Consider the following 22,930-nt stretch of genomic DNA (forward strand, 5'->3'; position numbering starts at 1 on the left):
GTGTGTGTGTGTGTGTGTGTGTGTGTGTGATACTGACTCTGTCTTTGTGAATGATGCTCTGGACCAAGAACACCACCGGGTTTGCAGCGTTACGGATGGCCTCCACCGCCTGCTCATGACTGGCATCACGCAGATCCACTCCTCCCACCTTCACACACACACGCACATGCATATATATACACACAAAATTTTTAAACAAACAAATAAACATGTTTTTTTATGTTGACGTGTAAACTACTAAGCTACATACTCTTGTGTGTGTGTGTGTGTGTGCGTGTGTGTGTGTGTGTTTTCATGTACCTCTACAATCCTGTCTCCGGTCTTCAGAGTGCCGTTGCGTCCTGCTGGACTGTCCTCCAAGATGTGTTTAATGAAGATGCCCCGCATCACTTCCCCGTTGCTAAGGCGACAGCCCATGCCCCGCCCACCAACAATACTGATGCCTAGAGATTTCCCAGCTTCTTTGAGCAGCTCAACTCTGAACAAACACAAACAAACACACAAACACACACACACACAGAGAAGATTGAATAAACAGAGAAACTTCAACATGCCAAACATTATTATCAATCCGAGTTTCTCCACAGCTGTTCTTGCTGATAAGATGTCCACTTCATTATATAAATTAAACTAATTGTCTTTGGCATTTACATATTTCTTCAGCAGTTTACTGTTTTTTTCCTAAAAAGGTAGAGATTCAGAGCCTTGTGGGATTTGACTCAATGCTCTGATTATTAGCCGAGAGTTTTAACCCGTGATTAAGTGTAAAGTGTACTGTAATAAACTGGCATGGTCTGAAAACCCAACATTTCATCCAGAATTAAGCCCATATTTGGTGAGTGAGAGTTTTTCTGATAATAGATGTCACATCAGATGGACTTTTACATGGCAATCTTAAAACATTTGGCTTATGAAACATCATTTGCCAGTTGGATCTCAGGGCGACGTGTAGACTAAGTTCTGATGACAGATGCAGTTTAAGACTACAGACGGCAATGAAAATCTAAACATTTAGCAATTAAATTAAATCTTTTGTCATTTTTGACACATTCTTTTTCTCAATTTTGGGCCTAAATGTTAATTAAAATAAAATATACTGTATGTTGTAAACAGTGCAGCTTTTAATTGAAATATATTTGAGAAAATGAGAAATGCAAAAACATACGAGGGATGAAAAAATAAATTGAGGGTAAATACATTTTGGAGAATATAACATGTAATATAATTTAGTGCGGGAAAGGTGTTGGTTTTTTGCAACATGTATTATGTCTTGTTCATATATTATTAATATTTGTTTGGTGACTAAATGTACTCTGCTTGGTGTACTCTTGGTTGGCCAAGAATTATTTAGATAAAGATAAAGACTGATTGATTTAAATATACGTCTATATTTGAACTGGCAATATAATCAAATGAGAGAATATAAGAAAACAACTGATTACCTAAATAACTCAAACTTGGTGAATATATATTTATGTAAATACATTTTTAAATATATACAATGCATTTCTGGTATTTTTATGCCAAACTGCTGATAGCACAACATTTCTGTCGCAATCCTAAAACAGTTATTAATTTTCTAATGTGAGAAAAAGTGTAATAAATTACGTTTCAAGAACAAGGTTTGACTGATCGAGTGTAAAACCGCTCAGACTGATCTTTAGACTCTCCCAAATAAATGCACCAAATTTGACACCAAATGGTTAAAAGGGCTTTAGTAGAACAGGTTCATAGTAATACTTATACTATAGCACTGTTGAATGCTTGATTCTGATTGGCTGATGAGCATTCTAAGTTGTGCAGTATTTTCATTTAAACACACAGCTAAAGTAGTCCCGGCAGGTTTTGAGTGCATTACAGCTCCATATCACTACGCTGAATAATTTGAGTTATTTCACAGCAAAAACAGTCAGAAATCACATCAAAACACAACAGAAGGCTTTGGAGGAGATGCGGAAGAAACTAGTGCTACACACAGGAGATGTTTGAGGGTCGAAACCTGACACTTGAACTAAAATACAATATCAGAACAGTGACTTTACCTGTATGAACTGGAATATAAGCAGAATAACTAACTCCAGTTTGTGGAATTACTAGAAAATAATGCTTCAAGTTGTGGACGAAGGTGTGCATTGTTTTTTAATAACTCAATTGCCAATTACTCCTTAGATATATGCAGTAACGTTCAGAATACAGTATATTTGGTAATTTCATGCCAAACTGCTGATAGCACAACATTTCGGTCAGAATCCTAAAACAGTTATTAATTTTCTAATGTGAGAAAAAGTGTAATAAATTACGTTTCAAGAACAAGGTTTGACTGATCGAGTGTAAAACCACACAGACTGATCTTTAGACTCTCCCAAATAAATGCACCAAATTTGACTCCAAATGGTTTAAAGAGCTCCAGTGGAACAGGTTCATAATAATATTTATTCTATGGTACTGTCGAATGCTTGATTCTGATTGGCTGATGAGCATTCTAAGGTGTGCAATTATTTTTTTATATAAACACACAGCTAAAGTAGTCCCGGCAGGTTTTCAGTGCAATACAGCTCCATATCACTACGCTGAATAATTTGAGTTATTTCACAGCAACAACAGACAGAAATCACATCAAAACACAACAGAAGGCTTTGGAGGAAGTGTGGAAGAAACTAGTGCTACACACAGGAGACGTTTGAGGACAGAAACCAGAACAGTGACTTTACCTGTATAAACTGGAGTATAAGCAGAATAATTAACTCCAGTTTGTATAATTACTAGAAAAATATCCTTTAAGTTGTGGACGAAGGTGTGCATTATTTTTTAATAACTCAATTGCCAATTACTCCTTAGATATATGCAGTAATATTCAGAATATATTTGGTCATTTCATGCCAAACTGCTGATAGCACAACATTTCGGTCAGAATCCTAAAACAGTTATTAATTTTCTAACGTAAGACAACACGTAATAAATTACGTTTCAAGAACAAGGTTTGACTGATCGAGTGTAAAACCGCTCATACTAATCTTTAGACTCTTCCAAGTAAACGCACCAAATTTGACACCAAATGGTTAAAAGAGCTCCAGTGGAACAGGTTCATAATAATACACTGTTGAATTCTTGATTCTGATTGGTCGATGAGCATTCAAAGGTGTGCAGTTATTTTCATATAAATACACAGCTAAAGTAGTCCCGGCAGGTTTTGAGTGCATTACAGCTCCATATCACCACGCTGAACGATTTGAGTTATTTCACAGTCAGAAATCACATCAAAACACAACAGAAGGCTTTGGAGGAAGTGTGGAAGAAACTAGTGCTACACACAGGAGATGTTTGAGGACAGAAACCTGACAAATGACTGAAATACAACATCTGAACAGTGACTTTACCTGTATAAACTGGAATATAAGCAGAATAATAATAATAATTAATTTCAGTTTGTGGAATTACTAGAAAATAATGCTTAAAGTTGATTCTTCTAAGCACACCAATTATGCATCATTTTCTAATAATTCAATGGAGGTTTATTACTACCATAATGGTCCTAATGAATATGTTCCTGTATTTCACCTGCGAGGCAGATTCCAGTTGTTGGTTTGTCGTTCGCTCTCCTGACCTTCTCCATCCTCCCTCTCTGGAAGATCTGACACTGTTTGACTAAACACAAACACAAAGCTCTTGTTTTATTTTCATTCTGCAACTTAAGAGTCAGTGAGGACAGCATATGTGTACTGTACGTACAGTTGAGAGCGGCTTTTTCCATCAGAGATATCGTCGCTTTGGTGCTGCACGCTTGCTCGGTATTCCTCTAAATATTCTGCAGGAACATACGTGATCCTGCACAAAACACACACACACACACACACACACACACACACACACACACACACACACACACACACACACACACACACACACACACACACAAAACACACACAAAACACACACAAAACACACACATTTTATGGTTTTGTTTGCATCCAAATTAATAGGCAAAACTATTAGAATCCTAACACTCTGGGAAGTCAGTCACCCTTACATGTGTTTACATTTTCGACATTTAACATTTAAAACCCAAGGATAGACAAAACATCTCCGGCTCCATATTTGCAGGTGGAATTATCAATTATTAATTAATTAATTAATGGCGGGAACTGAACAGAACTTCGCCTTCTGTATTTGCACAATTCTGTTCAGTTTCCACCATTATAAGGAGCATGGAAATGACTAACACACACATGCACTCACGCACAAACAAACAGACACAAATATGCAAGGAAACACACACAGGTACACACACATACAGACATCCACAGACACACACAAATGTGCACACACATATATAGACGCAGACACACTTAAGGATGCACACGTAAATGCAGACATACACACACACACACGCGTGCACACATGCATGCACAGACACACACAAATATGCACACACATATATAGACGCAGACACACACAAGGATGCACACGCAAATGCAGACATACACACACACACACACACACACACATGCATGCGTGCACACATGCATGCACAGACACACACAAATATGCACACAAATATACAGACGCAGACACACACAAGGATGCACACACAAATGCAGACATGCACACAAACACACACACACACAAATATGCACACAAATATATAGACGCAGACACACACAAGGATGTGACACAAATGCAGACATACACACAAACACACACACACACAAATATGCACACACATATATAGACGCAGACACACACAAGGATGTGACACAAATGCAGACATACACACAAAGGATGCACACACACACACACACACACGCATACAGACGTACAAACACACACATAAGCTCATGCTCATGTTTGGCTCATCAGACCGGTCATCAACACTACTGTGATCAGCAATAATTGACAAATAACCGTAGCTTAACTAATTACTCCTAACGCAAAATTACATAACAAATAATTTAATTGAGTTTAAACTGCACTGAATGCTTCTTCTTCTTCTTGTTCTCTTCAAAAACGCAGAATTATGGGTAATTTATGAAGCGTTCTATCAATCTCTGTCCACAAGGAGGCTTTTTAATTATGCATTGCATAAAACAACTCAAACCAAACAAACCCAACTCAGGTCTCAGTCTGAATATTTCATTTAGGAGGCAAACTTGTTTTATTTTAACAGGATTATTTTGTAGCATGAAGTAAACTGACCAATTCGATGCATTCTTGCTGAATAACGCGATGATTTCTTTTGTTACTGTCAATGTCAGCTGGTGATTTATTGACTAGTAAATAAATAAAAATGAGTTCTGTGTAATAACAATGAAAAGACAGAAGGAGAAAGGGGAACACTTTATAATAACTACACACTGAACCATTTATTAAACATTAGCAAGTAGTTAATTCATCTGTTAAGATGAAGGGGGTGTTATTGCGGTTGAAATTGAAGACCAGGGGTTGGTGGGGGTGGTATTCGCGGATATAACAGGGGACGCGGGTGGTGAGGGAGGTGTCGTCGACGCCGCCCTCTCTATTCTGCCGCCCTAGGTCGCCTCTATGGACGCGCCGGCCCTGTGTGTGTGTGTGTGTGTGTGTGTGTGTGTGAAAAGAGCAGGTAGACTGTGATGGGCTAGGAGATCTCCTCGCCAGTTCTTTGACTTTTCGCTTAATAAAATAGTTAGTCGTCAGTATTTTCTAGTCCATCGTCTGTATTTACATTCACCCACTGGCAGCCAAAATCCACACCTTACACTATGAAGCGTGTATGCACTGTGACTACTTTTATATTGTTGATTAGCTGCTGGGCATTTCACTCTGTCTCGCGCTGAAGGCTGTCAGTGTCGACCAATCGCAGCAGGCTGTCATCGGTCCAATCGGCGCAGATTAGCTTCGCGCTGAGGAGGGGTTTGGGAACAAATGAATCGCTGAACGATTCATATGGGAGTCGTTGGGATAATTAGGTAAAAATAAATGCAGATTATAAGACCATGACAGTGTTGTTTGACCTTGCATGCATATTAGACTGTTGTTGGAGACCCTTACAACCTAAATATGACCCTATTTCATGTATAATATGGGCTCTTTAACAGACGTTAGTAAGTAGCTTATAAATACAGCTACAAATGCTCTATTCTTGATTTATAAGCACATCTATAATGTGCTTAATGATTGTATTTTCATACTTATTACTTATTAATTTATTCATTACTAAATTAAGAATTGCATTATTTACAAACTAGTTATTTAAGTATAGTTGGTACTATTTTAACATCATTCAGAATGCATGAGCAGATGATTAATCAACTATTCAAATTAACATTTATAGTTTATATTATTCAGGCATATACAGGCATATAGTTAATTCAGGCATATAGTTAATTCATATGCATTGGTGATGAATGCTTTATTAACTCAGCTTCATGCAGTTTTGTGACCTAATCTAAAGTGAGGACTATTTACGCTTTATAAAATCCCCAATAAATGACAATTAAAGGCTCAGTTATGTTCTAAACAGGAAAAGAGAAAATAAATGACTTTATTCATTTCTATTAATTTGAAGATGCACAACTTAAACTGTATCAGATGAAAAATAAATCTGCAATCTTACGTAAAATTAAATTACTGTACAGTTTAAACTTCGCTATATAACTTTGAAATGTTGCGTCATAATTAGGCCCACACAGAATCTGAGCGCGCATTTTTAGCCCTGCATTAATTCTGTTTATTTACTTGAGTAAATGTGTGTAAAGTAATATTTATTCAGTTTTTAAGTTAATTACAGTCATTTTATTGAGTAATATGAAAATGTTCATCTGATTTATTTACAATGCAGTTTGTACAGTAATGTTTTCTGTCTTTTAGCAGAGATATTATATGAGAGACTTGCTTTGTTTACCAAATAAAGAGAATCTAATTGGATTTGCATTTTAAATGTTAAATAAATGTTAAAAAGATCTTGTTTTTTATTTTATATATTAAGGTTTTAGTTATGATACTCCCAATAGTTCAGCAGAAATCCACAGATTTTTACCAAAACTCTCCGCAGAAAAACGTCCACAGATTCCGTCTGGCCCTATAGTCATAATATATCATTAAATTATTAAATTGTTGATGTTATATCCGTTATTTTAACATTTTATTTACGTCTATTTGTATTTTGACACTCCTGTTATTCAGCAAAGTTTAAAGTTTACAGTAATTTATTGCAAACATTTATTGTTCGTTTGATACTGAGCCTTTAATTGTCATTTACAAGGGATTTATGAAGCATAAATAGTCCTCACTTTAGATTAGGTCACAAAACTGCATGAAGTTAAGTCAATAAAGCATTTGTTATCATTCACAGTAACCATTACTATATGCTTGAATAATAAAATATATACATGTTGATTTGAATAGTTTATTAAACCCTTACTAGCTCGTTCTGAATGACTCTAAAAGCCACCAACTACTCTTTAATACAAATGGTTTGTAAATGACGCAATACTGAATTTAGTAATGAACAATTAATAAGTATTAAGTATGAAAATACAATCATTAAGCACATTATAGATGTGCTTACAAGTCAAGAATAGAGCTGTATTTAAAAACTGCTAACTAATGTCTTTTAATGAAGAGTTAATGCTTAACAGATCACGAATTAACCATTTGTTAATGTTTAATAAATGATTCATAGTGTATAGTTATTATAAAGTGTTCCCAGAGAAAGTACTGAACTACTGAAACGTATTTAATACCTCTGTGGGTCTAGTCTATCAAATCTGAGCTTCATTTTGTGTTTTCTATTGGATTCGGATCAGGTGATTGGCTGGGCCATTCTACAGCTTGATTTTCCTTCTCTGAAAGCATCTGAGAGTCTCCTTGGCTGTGTTTTGGATCATTGTCTTGCTGAAATGTCCACCCTGGTTTCATCTTCATCCTCCTGCTGATGTAGATGTTGGACTGAAGCGGCGAATATTAATTTACAATGACGAAGGGCAGAGGGTTGCTGAAGAACTACTCAGAGATTTCAGGGCTTTCCATGTCTTTCTACACCTTCCTTTCTTCGTGTATTCAAAACATTTTCCCTGAGTCATTTCATTTTATTACACAGAACTTCATTTGTAAACTAATTAGATTTGTTTTCTTTGCATATATGGATTTCTTCGGTTGTTATCGACATAAACAAGTCACAGCATCTTTAGATTTATGTTTTCTGAAAAAAATGCTGACGTGTTTAATACTGATTTTCCCCGCTGTATAATTAACCAACACAACCGTATTGTTAAGTGTTCCTCATTTACTCTTGGAAATAAAAATGTATGCTAACAATAGAAATATTTTTTATAATTGACCAATTTTATGATTGTCAATAACAGCTGGCGATTATTGGTTAGTAAATAAATAAATGTATTTTGCATTACATTCAAAAACTCTAACTACATAAACGTGGACCCAACATCAAGCCTGCCGATTTACTTTGAATTATTTCTGTTTCCAGATCAGGAGCTGAAACAGAAAAGAAGCTTATTTGCTCGATCAGTTCACTGTAAGTGAAGATGACAGATCTAATGGAGGCAAATCAAACATCATTCTGAACAATTCACGCATGCAGGAGCAGAAATCAAGACAGGGATCACAGCAGTCACATGCTCACGTCATTAATAAAGCAGAATCAATGGCTGGAAATCGAACAATTGACATGAGTAAGATGTTAATAAAAGATGAAGAACTCAAGCACATGATGTTAGAGGAGACGCAGGCCTGCAATGTTAACAGCCACTCCAGGACAGAATTCATGTTACCACGGAAACAACATCCTGCTGAAAGAGACACGCAGCATCCTTGAGTTTGACTGGAATGTGAGAGTTTAATATCAGCCGGGTCAAAACACTGTGCAGTACAATTATGCGCCTATCAAAATTCATACGGCGGCTGAAATGACGCAGCCGGAATTGAAGAGCTCTCCTGTTGGAGAAAAATGTGAATATCAAACTATAAGCAACCCAGAAGTTGATGCACTATTATGTGATGGTCATTATTTGAGTTTGGTAAAGCTCCGGTGCACAACTTGCACACTTCAGCTTTAAAGGGGACCTATTATGCCTATTTTTACAACATGTAAAATAAGTCTCTGATGTCTCTAGAGTGTGTCTGTGAAGTTTCAGCTCAAAATACTACACTAATAATGTGTTATAACTCTCTGAAACTGACCCTTTCAGGCTTTGATCTTAATTGTGGTGTTTTGGTGACTGTCTCTTTAAATGCAAATGAGATTGTGCTCTTTTTAGAAGAGGGCGGAGCTACAAATGCGTGTGTCAGCATAGTAGCAGATTCAAAAACAAAACTAACGTCCTATGCTAATGAGAGAGAGATTGACACTAGTGGGCGGGGCTTTCCCCCTGTGATGACACGTACAAATGGGGAATGTCAATCAAAGTGTTTCTGCAGACTGCTTTTATCAAGTCTGATTATATATAATAACATTAATACACGTTTACCATTGGAAGCTGGTTATAATCACAGACTGCTGAAACACAACTGTGTTTAAACCCCTTATAAAAGTGATTGTTGCATAAGTTGAGTGCCATTTTGGCCCTTTAAGTGAACAAAATTTCTACTGATGTTTTTTTTTTTGCCATGTTCACACACTCTTAACCCAAATAGTTTATTTTACTAAAAGTTTGTGTGGAAAAAACTATATGGGTTAAGTATGCACTTGCATATTTATCAACAATATACTTTTATTTGGTAGCCAATGTATTTTATTAAACACAGAAGAAGATATTTTGAGCAATGTTGGTGACCACATGACTCTAGTTATGAAAAGGTTGGGACAATTTGTAAAAAAAGCAATTAAACCAATAATCTGCAAATTCCTCATTCAATCATTTTGTTTTCGGCTGAGTCCCTTTATTAATCTGGGGTCGCCACAGCGGAACGAACCGCCAACTTACCCAGCATGTTTTACCCAATTCACCTATAGCGCATGTTTTTGGACTGTGGGGGAAACCGGAGCACCCGGAGGAAACCCACGAGAACACTGGGAGAACATGCAAACTCCACGCAGAAACGCCAACTGACCCAGCCGAGGCTCAAAGCAGCGACCTTCTTGCTGTGAGGCGACAGCGCTACCCACTACGCCACCGCGTCACCCTCTGCAAATTGTTCATTATTTTATTTAGTTAATTCATAAAATGTGGTCATTTTAAAGACAAAAGCACAGATTTCTGATTTCCAGTGTTTTCACTGACAAACTTAAAGGGCACCTATGGTGAAAAATCTACTTTTCAAGCTGTTTGGACAGACATATGCGCATGTATGGTGTATAGACCGTCATATTGGGGTGATATAAACACACCCAGTGCTTTTTTTTCAATTTAACAATATAAAAACGGTGGACCAATTGGAGCGGTTTTCAAACCGACCGCAACTTTACGTAGGAGAGTGGTCCCCCCGCCCACCAATATTGATTGACAGGTGCGTCATCATATCCTCAGTTTATTGATTCACGTCCGCCATTTTCAGCGTGAGTGGAAGCGATATCACTAAAGGAACACGCTAGCTCTATTTGTAGATGCAAGGCTCATTGGGCTCAACACAAGAGCAATATTCTCCACATTATCGCTCTAATCGGAATTATTGGTTGTATCTTTAGGTAGGTTTGCAAACATGTGTACTTCTCATCGAGTCTACCTTATACTTCAGCCGTTTGCATTACTCATGATCCCAGAAGCTCCCTGTGATCTTAACTAGCATGCGTTTTAGAATTATAAACATCGGTTTCTATCAGGGTACACTCAAGTCGACGGCTGGGCGCCGCGGACCGCTGCAGAAACCTATGTTTAGAATTCAAAAATGCGTGGCGCGACGATTCGGGACACTTCATGTCTCTGCCGCGCCACAGAGAGTGTCTGGTGTGCTGTATCGCGGCTTCGAGCGGCGCATCCGGTGCCTCAGTCAAAGTTAATTCAGTGTGCGTGGTTATTAGTTTCTGTGTACAAGCTCGGCACTTGAAACTAGCACACAGTTGGCTGTAAAACTGTACAAAGACACAAATGGTTTTGTACTCTCTGCTTGGTCTGTGTCAGAGTCGTACATGCACGAGTGAATGCGGATCCTCTCACTCTCGCTCCTTCTCTCAGTCTTCCTGTCTGTGTTGCAAACGCAGAGCGGGTGAGCTCATGGCCCCGCCCCCTTGTTACATTGGTGGGAAGCCGAAACTAATTTACATGTGAAGCAACACACCCATAAATCAGCGAGCTGTGGACACGCCCCCAACATGACACTTTTTAACACATTATAATAAAACAATCTGAATTGTGTTTTAAACTGAAGCTAAACTGGCACACTCAGAAGAACCATAATATTAATAATAAATCAGAAAAAAGAGGTCAACTATGTTCCCTTTAAACACATTTTGTAAACACAAAACACATTTTGATGGATGCAACACACCCTAAAAAAGTTGGAAAACACTGGAAATCTTTTCTTTGTACATTTGCCAATGTAATAAAGTTAAAGAGAAGCAACAAATATAATTCTCTTGATTGTGTGCATTTGATAGCTCTTTCAGAACTCTATTTGTAAATGTTATGTATTTATTTGGATTATATTTATTTTTTACTATGCAAATCAATGGATGCCATCAGCTCTTCAACATATACTCTACATCTCCAGTGTTCACCAGATAACGCTTAGACAATTTTCATTTTTGGCTGAAATATCCCATTAAACACTCACAGAAATGTACTGCACAGTAGAAATGTCAGAGCATTCAGCAGAAGACAGAAAACCATGCAGGCTGAAACCAGATGAGGGTGAGTACAGGATGACAGAATGAGTCTTAAGAGTTAAGTTAACGTGATACTGATGGCAGTTTTAGTGATCAGAGAAGAATGGAAAGCTGCATGAGGCCCAAACAGTCAGAAAAATGAACACAGGCTTCTGTTTGGGAAAATGTGCACAGGGCTACATTTTTGAGAACCGAGAAATATGTGCAATATACATATGTCTGCATTTTGTGTGTAAAACAAAAGCTAGGGGGCAGTATAACAGCCGACTGTCACTTTTTACTCTTTCTCAAAGTTCCCTTTAAGGCGAAGGTTAGGGTTGAGGAATGGACGGGTAAAGCCGCCTTTCCACCGCACACAACATTTGGACACAAATATCAGAGTACGCCCCCTTGTGGCGGTCGCACAGAATTTTCAGTGTTGTCGTGCACCATGGGAGAGAAGCTAAATTCTCATGGTGTACGAAATAAAGTGCGTTCACCATGGTTGAATGAATGAATGAATGAATGAATCCTAGAAACTCATAGGCCGCTAAAGATTTAGCAGGGAATGTGGAGACAACATAAAAAAAAACATTTTTATTACTCATTTATGAATAGAACTTTTTTTAATATAGACTTTTTGGTAACACTATTAATCATTTATTAAGCATTAGCATCTAGTGAATCCATTATTTGTTAAGCAATAACTCTACATTAATAAACGTTAGTAAGCAGTTTATAACTGCAGCTACAAATGCTCTATTCTTGACTTATAAGCACCTATATAATGTGCTTAATAATTGTATTTTCATTCTTAGTTAATGATTTATTTTTCATTACTAAATTAAGTATTGCATTATTTACAAACTAGATGTATTTAAGAGTAGATGAGGGTTTTTAGGATCATTCAGAATGAGTTAGTAAATGATTAATAAACTATTGAATTCAATATTTACATATCTTATTATTCAGGCATATACTAATAGTTAACTAATATGTTAATAAATGCTTTATTAACTCAACTTCACGCAGTTTTGTGACCTAATCTAAAGTGAGGACTATTAATGCTTTATAAATCCCTTATAAATGACAACTAAAGGCTCAGAATCAAATGAACAATAATCTTTGCAATCTCATTTAAAAAATAAAATGACTGTAAAGTTTAAACATTGCTGAATAACAGGAGTGTCAAAATACGACATACAACTGGATAAAACAACAACAACAATATAATAATTTAACAATATAATAAGATGCAGATGGCATGTTTAAACTCTACAGTAATGTTATTTTAGATAAGTTTGCAAAGATTTATTTTTCATTTGAAGTTCAGTTTTATTTGTGTCTCTTTAAATGAAAAGAAATTAATAATGTCATTTTTCCTGTTTAGAATTTAACCGAGCCTTTAATTGTCATTTATAAGGGATTTATAAAGCATTAATAGTCCTCACTTTAGATTAGGTCACAAAACTGGATGAAGTTGAGTTAATAAAGCATTTATTAACATACATAGTAACCCTAATATATGCCTGAATAATAAGACATATAAACGTTGATTTCAATAGTTTATTAATCATTTACTAACTCATTCTGAATGATCCTAAAAACCCTCAACTACTCTTAAACACAAATGGTTTGTAAATAATGTGATACTTAATTTAGTAATGAAAAATAAATCATTAAAGTATGAAAGTACAAGTATTAAGCACATTATAAATATGTTTGTAAGTCAAGAATAGAGCATTTGTAGCTGCAGTTATAAACTGCTTACTAATGCTTATTAATGTAGAGTTAATGCTTAACTGATAATGAATTCACTATTTGCTAATGCTTAATAAATGATTTATAGTGTGTAGTTATTATAAAGTGTTACCGACTTTTTCTTGTAATAAAGAAAAATAATGAAAAAATTAGTATTTCTCATTTAGCGCGCACTGACCTGCTTGGACAACATAGAAATATATAATATCCGGTCGGACGGTCGCATACGGTCTAGTCGCAGGAGTTCACATTTTTCAATGGATCTGAAGCTCAATTCGGACGCAATTTTTTCGCATACGGAGATGATCGGAACTCCACGCAGCTCCCGGACTACTCTGCATTGGAAATGAATGACTTCCGGTCTGTTGCTTGTCGTTTTCGGTGGAAAGGAGGCTTAAGGGTTAGGGTTAGGGTTTAGGATTGGGTTTGAGGAAGTATGCGAGTCAGTCGATATCAAGCTGATCAGCTTCTCACACAGACGTGCACTAGAAGGATGTTGAGAATGGCATAAATGTACACAGCGCCCTCTTGTGTATTTACGCTAAACGGCACGTATGAGAAAACACCCCAGTAACATATTTAAGATTGTCAAAAATCTCTAGTGGCCTCTAGTCTCAATTCATTCATTCATTTTCCTTCAGCTTAGTCCCTTATTTATCGGGGATCGCCACAGCAGAACGAACCGCCAACTTATCCAGCATTTATTTTATGCAGTGGATGCCCTTCCAGCTGCAACCCAGTACTGGGAAACACCCATACACTCCCACATTCACACACATGCATACACTACAGCCAATTTAGTTAATCAATTCCCCTATAGCGCATGTGTTTGGACCGTGGGGGAAACCAGAGCACCCGGAGGAAACCCAAGCCAACACGGGGAGAACATGCACACAGAAATGCCAACTAGCACAGCCAAGACTCGAACCAGCGACCTTCTTGCTGTGAGGCCACAGTGCTAACCACTGAGCCACCGTGCCGCCCTTAGCTACTAATAACTGTAACTGATGTTTATGTGTGCATATTTAATGAAGTGTATTTGTGTATTAAGTTTGCGTTATCCGTCAATGATTGGCATCATCTCTTCACCCTATCTGAAAACTGAAGCCTGCATTATAAACGGACATATATTTCTTGGTTCTCAAGAATGTAGCCCAGTGCACATATCTCCAGTGAGCCCAGGTTGTAAAAACTGCAGTGACGGGCCAGAATGCAGAAGAAACGGAGTGTGAGTCGGAGATCAGACAGCGAGAATCAAGCCCAGATGAAGGCTGTACTCACACAGAGATGAGGCTGAGCTCTTCACCTGCTGCACCTGTGATCTGGAGACGCAAGAGCATTTACACACGCACACTCTCAATCACTCTTCACCGCGTCATGTCATCTCAATGATCTAATTGCATTAGATAAGCAGATCAGAGTGCTCGCATTTAGAGTTTTCAGCTATGAATTTTCAGCTATTTTACTAACCCCACTGGCTGATTATTTTAATATTTACTAATTATTATTGTTTATTAGTTTTAACAGATAACAAAACACCAGACAAAATAGTTCATTGTCTAGAAAATGCTTTTTGATTAAAGATTTTTTAGATATTTGGACTAGAAACAAGACCAAGACAAAACCAGAGGAGTACGTTTTTGCAAATGTCTTCATGTGAAGATGATGATAATCCTGTTTAAGTGTCTGTGCTAGGGCTGCACGATATTGGAAATAAATGGACATTGCAATATTTCATTCACTGCGATATATGTTGCGATATAAATGCAATTTCACCAGATAACATGAACAGCTTGTAAAGAATTCATGATTTTAGATCGGTTAGGATGATTCTGTAGGCGAGCATTTCTGCATAGCACTTAAAAAATGGCAAGCAAATATAAATACAACAGAGAAATTAAAATAAACACTAGCTATGTTTCAATCCAAAAATGCTAATTAAATTTATGTGCAAACTGGAATATCGTCATAAAGACAAGTGAATAAAGCAGCGCTACCATCCAACAAGTCAAAAGGAACAAAATCGTCACTTCCTAAATAAATATCAACATTAAAAACAGAAGTTGTTGTGGTAGGAGAAGCTGCGCGAGTCTTTTCCTTATTTATTAAATGACTTGCACCTCAGATGACGATGCTCCTGACAGTTCTGGAGGTCATTAATAATAGAATAACACTAACACTGAAATGGTTAAGGCGTTTTAGAATGACCAAAACACCATTTCAGATGTTTTACAGTGTGCTCAGCCTGCTGGTTTATCCATTCACACACACATTTTTATCATCACATGATCTCTTATAACAAAATCACACAACCTTTGTTTTTAATGTGCATACTGGAATTGATCGGTAAAAGTGTTTCCATCATAATGTATGCACATTTTTTTCTTACAGAATAAAAAGTTTATCCTACTCAGTTATGCGCATGTTTTTATGTGTATTTTCAAAATGTATGCGCATCTTCCAAAATGTGCATAAAAATAGGTGCATAGAAACATAGCTAATGATTTATGATTTTCTGGCGAGTCGAACAGTATTTGAAGTAGATTTTAATAATAATAATAATAATAATAATAATAATAATAATGATAATAGTAATAATAATAATAATAATAATAATAATAATAATAATGATAATAATAATAATATAATGATATAATAATAATGATAATAATAATAATAATACTAATAACAACAACAATAATAATAATAATAATAATAATAATAATAATAATAATAATAATAATAATAATAATGATGATAATAATAGTAATAATAATAATAATAATAATAAATAATAATAATAATAATAATAATAATAATAATAATAATAATAATAATAATAATAATAATAATGATAATGATAATAATAATGACAATAATAATAATAATAATAATAATAATAATAATAATAATAATAATAATAATAATAATGATAATAATAATAATGATAATAATAATAATATAATAATGATAATAATAATAATAATAATATAATAATAATAATAATAATAATAATAATGATAATAATAATGACAATAATAATAATAATAATAATAATAATAATAATAATAATGATAATAATAATAATGATAATAATATTATTAATAATAATAATAATGATAATAATGATAATAATAATGACAATAATAATAATAATAATAATAATAATAATAAAAATAATAATAATAATAATAATAATAATAATAATAATAATAATAATACTACTAATAATAATACTAATATCATAATAATAATAATAATAATAATCATGATAATAATAATAATAATAATGATAATAATAATAATGATAAATATGATAATAATACTAATAACAACTAACAATAATAAATAATAATAATAAATAATAATAATAATAATGATGATAATAATAGTAATAAAATAATAATAATACTAATAATAATGATAATAATAATATCTGATAATAATCATAATAATAATAAAATAATATAATAACATAATTAATAATATACTAATAACAACAACCAATAATAATAATATAATAATGAATAATAATAATAATAAACTAATAATAATAAAATAATATATGAGATAATAATTAGTAATATAATAATAATAAATATAATATAATAATAATAAAATAAGAATAAGAAATGATAATATAATAATGATATAATAATAATAATAATGATGATATACTATTTAATAATAATAATCATAATAATAATAATAATAATAATAATCATAATAATAATAATAATAATGATAATAATAATAATGATAATAATAATAATATACTAATACAACAACAACAATAATAATAATAATAATAATAATAATAATAATAATCCTGAATAATAATAATAATAATATATAATGATGATAATAATAGTAAATAATAATAATAATGATAATAATAATAATGATAATATAATAATGATAATAATAATAATAATAATAATACTAATAACAATAATAATAATAATAATATTAATAATAATGATAATAATAATAATAATAATAATATATTAATAATATGATGATAATAATAATATAATAATTAATAATAATAATAATAATATAATAATAACACTGGTATCATTTTGAGTAAATAATTACAATTAATTTTTAAGCTACAAACTTTTTCGTTTATTGTGCCCAAATGGCTTAAATTTGCTTAAAATTCTTACAGCCAGGACTTAGAAAACACATGCAAAATAACATTTTAATCTAAGGTTAAAATTTCAACTATAATCCAGACTAAATTTCGGATCCATGCGATGTGACTATTGCGGACTCACACATTGCGATATCGATGCTGAAACAGTATATTGTGCAGCCCTAGTCTGTGCCACCCAAAAGATTAAAGACAAATATATATATATATATATATATATATATATATATATATATATATATATATATATATATATATATATATATATATATATATATATATATATATATATTAAAAAGAAAGATTTAAAATCTTAAATCTAAATCTAAAAATCTGATTTTGTTGACGCTGTTAAACAATAAAGCTCAAGCTCATTCGGCTGGAGATTGTGTTTAGTTTAGTTCAGCTGTAGAAGTTTACTGCAAATAAAAATTCTCTCAAAAGAAATGGATTTTTTAGTCATTTTTTCCATACAAAAAAAGGCAATTTCAGCAGAATGACCTGTTTCTTATACAATAAATTGCTTCATACTAATAAAATGTCAATACAAGTCACATTTTTAAACTACAGAGATGAATTCTCAGCATCAAAACTGAACAGCTCAAGAGATAAAAGCCCCATAAAAGCACGTATGTATGACTGCATAACCACAAATAAAGAGAAAACATCAAATACAGAAACTGTTAATTAATATCACTCATAAAGGATGATCTTATTCCACATCCCTAATTGCATTAACTATTATTAAGCAGCTAATTAGACGTTTATTGAGCTAAAAGTCCAAAAATAGTGTTAATTGTGCATTAAAATAATGTGTGACCATTAACTAATGTTTTTTAGCAGTGTTTTTCAGACATTATTACTAAAATGTAAATAAAAGTCAATATATTAACTGTTTATTAGCACCTTTAAAGTATGATCTTATTCCACCATACCTAAACCTACCCAAAACCTGCTGTATTAACTATTATTATATATATCAGTAAGCTGCTAATTATAAGTTTATTGAGCTAAAACTCCAAAAATAGCATTAACTTTACATTAAAAATAAAGTGTGACCATTACTGGATGCTTTCTAGTGTTTGAAAGTTTCTCTCACAAGAAATAGTTTTAATTTTTAGACATTTTCCACAACAAAAGAGACCATTTCATTAGAACGACCCTTTTATTTTATAATATATTGCTTCAGATTACTAAAATGTCTAAATTTTTAGACTCAGAAATGTATTTTCAACATTTAATGTGAACAGAGTAACAGATAAAAGTCCCCTAATGCACTTATGTATGACCGCATAACTATTAATAAAGAGAAACTGTTAATTAATGGGGTAGCACTTTAGTGTTTAAGTAACAACTCACACCATTACTACTGTCTTATTACCTTCCTAATATTAAGATATTAAGGGTTATTAACACTTATGGTCTTAGTATGATATTATCATGGTCTTATATGCAAGTATGTTATTATGTTATGATATTCCTCATCCCTAAACCTACCCATAATCTATTTTATCAGCTATTATTAAGCAGCTAATTAGAGTTTATTGAGCTAAAGGTCCAAAAATAGTTGTGAACTGTTCATTAAAATATCCGGAGGTTTTTTTCCAGTGTTGAACAGGAGTGTTTGAGCGTTTCTCACCCCATGTCCGGTGCGATCAGAGAGTGTCTGCGCAGCATGGCTCTGGCCTGTGCGTTGGTCAGATTCCCCGTCAGCTCTCCATTAATGGCCAGAATCAGATCCCCAACACGCAGCCGGCCGTCCCGACTGATGGAGCCGCCATGAATGATGCTGCGGATCAACATCCCCGGACCGTCCTTCAGCGCACACACCGTCCTTCCTGAAAACACCAGCGCAAACATCACAGTCTGTCAACTGAGTGACCAGCAGGGTCATCTTGAGGAATAGCAGAGCGTGTGCGCCATCGCTGTGATGCTTTGAATACTAAATGAAGGAAACTTGAAAATTGATTTACAGCCCAACGAACAATATTAAACTTTTTATGGCATAAAATATCAAGATAATATCTTATCATGAGTTCAGTATCGAGATATGTATCGAACCCTTATTTAATAACACACACTGATATTTAAAAATAGAACTGAAAATGCATGGACACGGTTTTTTTTGACAGCAACCATATTAAGCAGCAGCTGAAAATAGTCCCCAGCTAGGTCCAATGTGACCACCTTGGAGCGTGCACCAGTATAATAACATTGAAATATTGAAATATCATTAATATCATGGTTGACATTCATTATTACATCAGAATGAGACTATAGTTCCTAGCCATATCAGCCTGGAAAATATCAACTTTTCAATTTCTGTCAGTCTCAGTATGCGATGTAATGACAGAAGAGTCCAAGCTTTATGTTGACTCTGATCGTTTTTGAGTGAGATGCTAATGGTCTAATCTGATTCAATGATTTATTTATCGAGATAATATTGTATCGTGAGTTCAGTATCGAGATATGTATCATGACTTGAGTGTATTGTTACACCTAGGGTTGGGCGATGTCAACCAATTTGGCATCGTATGATGTCTAATGTGAAACATCGCGATGGATGATGCTGCCTACGACGACGAATCAATTATTTATGAATAATAATAATAAATTAATTATGTGTAGCCTACCGTTTCAATTACCTGACCCGCATGGTCCTTTGTTTACCCATAACCAAATCATAAATAAATAAAGAGAAGCTATACACAAACAACTACCTGTCAATCAATTTTTCCGCAGGACTCTGGCATGAATAGTCAGAGTGATCTGTGTCGTTATAATGGCGTCGACAAACTCGGTTGGTAAAAATGTGCACAACCGACAGAAACCAGCCAACAGTATCAGAGGTTTTCACTAAAATTATTAAGTACAAGCGTGAAAGTGAAAGATTGAAGCAGTGTACTGACACTGTGACACGTTAACCTGATAGATTTAAAAGCCAGAAGAGTCGTTAGATAGAGACAAGATTAATTAAATATCACCTCTAACAACTATAATGAGACGCCATCCGCAGTAAATCCTTGATAACTGTCCGACGTGCACTGCTCTCTGGGGTTTAGTCCTCAAAGCACACACTTGCCTGACTGCCTGAGCTCACACGTGCGCATATGCTAGAGCGCATGAGTGTGGAATGTGTGGTCACGTGATGTGTGCTTTCAGCGGTATAGGACAGAGATCTTTCAAAAATGCTAGATGTAACGCTAGTGTGGACGCGGATCGTCTTCGTTTTGAAATGCAATTGTAAAACTAAGATGTATTAGTGGTAAACGGTGTATTATTTTATACAAGATGTATTATAGTGTAAATGGTCTGTATTTTTTGCGAGCGGGTTGCTGCTGCGACGGGGGCTGAGGATTGCGAATCCGGCTCAGCATCATGATGTCTATCGGCCATCTGTGATGGACGATGACATCGTCTATCGACCCAACCCTAGTTACACCACTTATTTACTAATCACACACTGATATTTAAAAATAGCACTGAAATCAAGCTTTAAATAGGAAAATCATCAAAATATCTTGTCGTTTTTGAGCGAGATGCTAACGGTCTAATCCAATTCAATTATGTATGCTAAGCTAAGCTATCTCTAAGCTAAATCGGCTGAACGGATTCAAAAATGGAAAAAACACAACTCTCTAACTCTTGGGGAGCTGTAAAATGAGCCTATTTCCAAAAAAGTGTACTTATAAATGTAGATTAATTTGCAGTCGTAGATCAGGAAGCAGAGTGGATCAACATCTGTGATAGTAAAGCAGAGTCTGACTGTAAACGGCTGCTAAGCGTCCTCAAATGAACGTAGAAAACCCTCATATGAAATTTTAATAGCCTAATGGTGAAAGCAGACGGACTTAAAACTGCTGCTCCGGATAAAGGATCCCAAACCACTGCTCAATGAGTCCCGTCTCCAAATACAAATGTGGATATTTAGTGAAATGCAAAACGCTCACTGAGGACCAGCAGCCTGTGCAATCATACCATTACATTACAAGGTGCATGAATACAGTGAGAAATATTCCCCTCATATTCCTCATACTTTGCATTTTAACCCACAGTCACGTTATTTTTGCAAGTGTCTATTGCAATCTTGCAACATTTGGTACTTCATTTCTCATATCCATCTCATATTCATTGCTGATTAGGTCAATTAATGCAATTAGGTGTCTTAAAAAACTGACAGTGAGTTCACACTTAAGTATATACACAACCCAAGCTCATTATGGATACGTACCCCTATATACACTTCTGGAAAGCACCAAATAGGCCCCAGAAGCTACGTTTTTTTGCAGTTTTTGTTTCGCGAATCCCTCAGAGGCCGCTGTTTACGCTTTTCAGATCTCAAATTTCTCTCGCGAGTGCCATTCGTGCCTGCTGTTCTCGCGTAAACCTACCAGTGGCTGCTGTTGACTGACCAACCAATCGACTGACAACTGACCCACCCTCCTCCTTCCCTAAACCCAACCGATAGTGTTTTCAAAAGCACCAATTGACCAGCACCCACCCCCTTCCCTAAACCTAATCGACAATTTTAAAAAGCAATCCAGAATAATAAATGGCCTCGTTTGATTTTCACTACGTTTTCAGATTTTACCATGTTCTCACCCTGTTATTTACTTGTTTATTTTATTTTTTGGCTTTTGTTTTATCTGCTTTCTGGACCCGTTCTTCGCTGGATTCGAACCCCATCATCGTGGTTAACTCCTCTCTGTGTCTCAAGTCCGCAGACGTACATGGCGAGCCACTGGAAAAACCGGTGACAGTGGTAAAGCCGTCCATACAGAGGTAAGCGGTCAGCTTGTAGCGCGAAAAGGAACAGCATCATACCGCCTCGTAGCGTTCGTTTTAAAGATGAAATGCAGCCATACATACTTCTGGCTACATAATTTGCGATCTCCAGAAATGTATATAGGGCTACGCTTCAGATGAGCCTATGTTGAATAAACAAGCTAATTTATTAGCATTTCTATGAATTTTTAATTATTTTTCAAACATTTCCCAAGCAATTTTAAGGTCCATATTATTACCCCCCTTAAGAATCTATATTTTCTATAGGATACAATAACTGAAATAATTGATTTCTTTATCTTTGTCATGATGACAGCACATTATATTAGACTAGATATTTTTCAAGACAATAGTATTCAGCTTAAAGTGACATTTAAAGGCTTAACTAGCTTAACTAGGCTAAAGTTAGGGTAATTAGGCAAGTCATTGTATAAAAGTGGTTTGTTCTGTACACAATCCAAACAAATATTGCCTAAAGGGCACCTAGGTTAGCC

General features: G+C 34.7%; 1 protein-coding gene across 1 annotated transcript in view; it reads right to left on the bottom strand.

The window, feature by feature from the left end:
* The window catches only part of LOC130232524 (multiple PDZ domain protein), a 123,738-nt gene that overhangs the window by 32,857 nt on the left and 67,951 nt on the right, over window positions 1-22,930 (bottom strand). Inside the window, 8 exon segments of the mRNA XM_056462476.1 lie at window positions 38-148; window positions 301-478; window positions 3,559-3,645; window positions 3,730-3,825; window positions 14,777-14,810; window positions 19,013-19,020; window positions 19,291-19,489; window positions 22,068-22,074. Coding sequence (XP_056318451.1) covers window positions 38-148; window positions 301-478; window positions 3,559-3,645; window positions 3,730-3,825; window positions 14,777-14,810; window positions 19,013-19,020; window positions 19,291-19,489; window positions 22,068-22,074 — 720 coding nt within the window.

Source organism: Danio aesculapii, chromosome 7, assembly GCF_903798145.1.
Source record: "Danio aesculapii chromosome 7, fDanAes4.1, whole genome shotgun sequence".
In the NCBI taxonomy this organism is placed as follows: domain Eukaryota; kingdom Metazoa; phylum Chordata; class Actinopteri; order Cypriniformes; family Danionidae; genus Danio; species Danio aesculapii.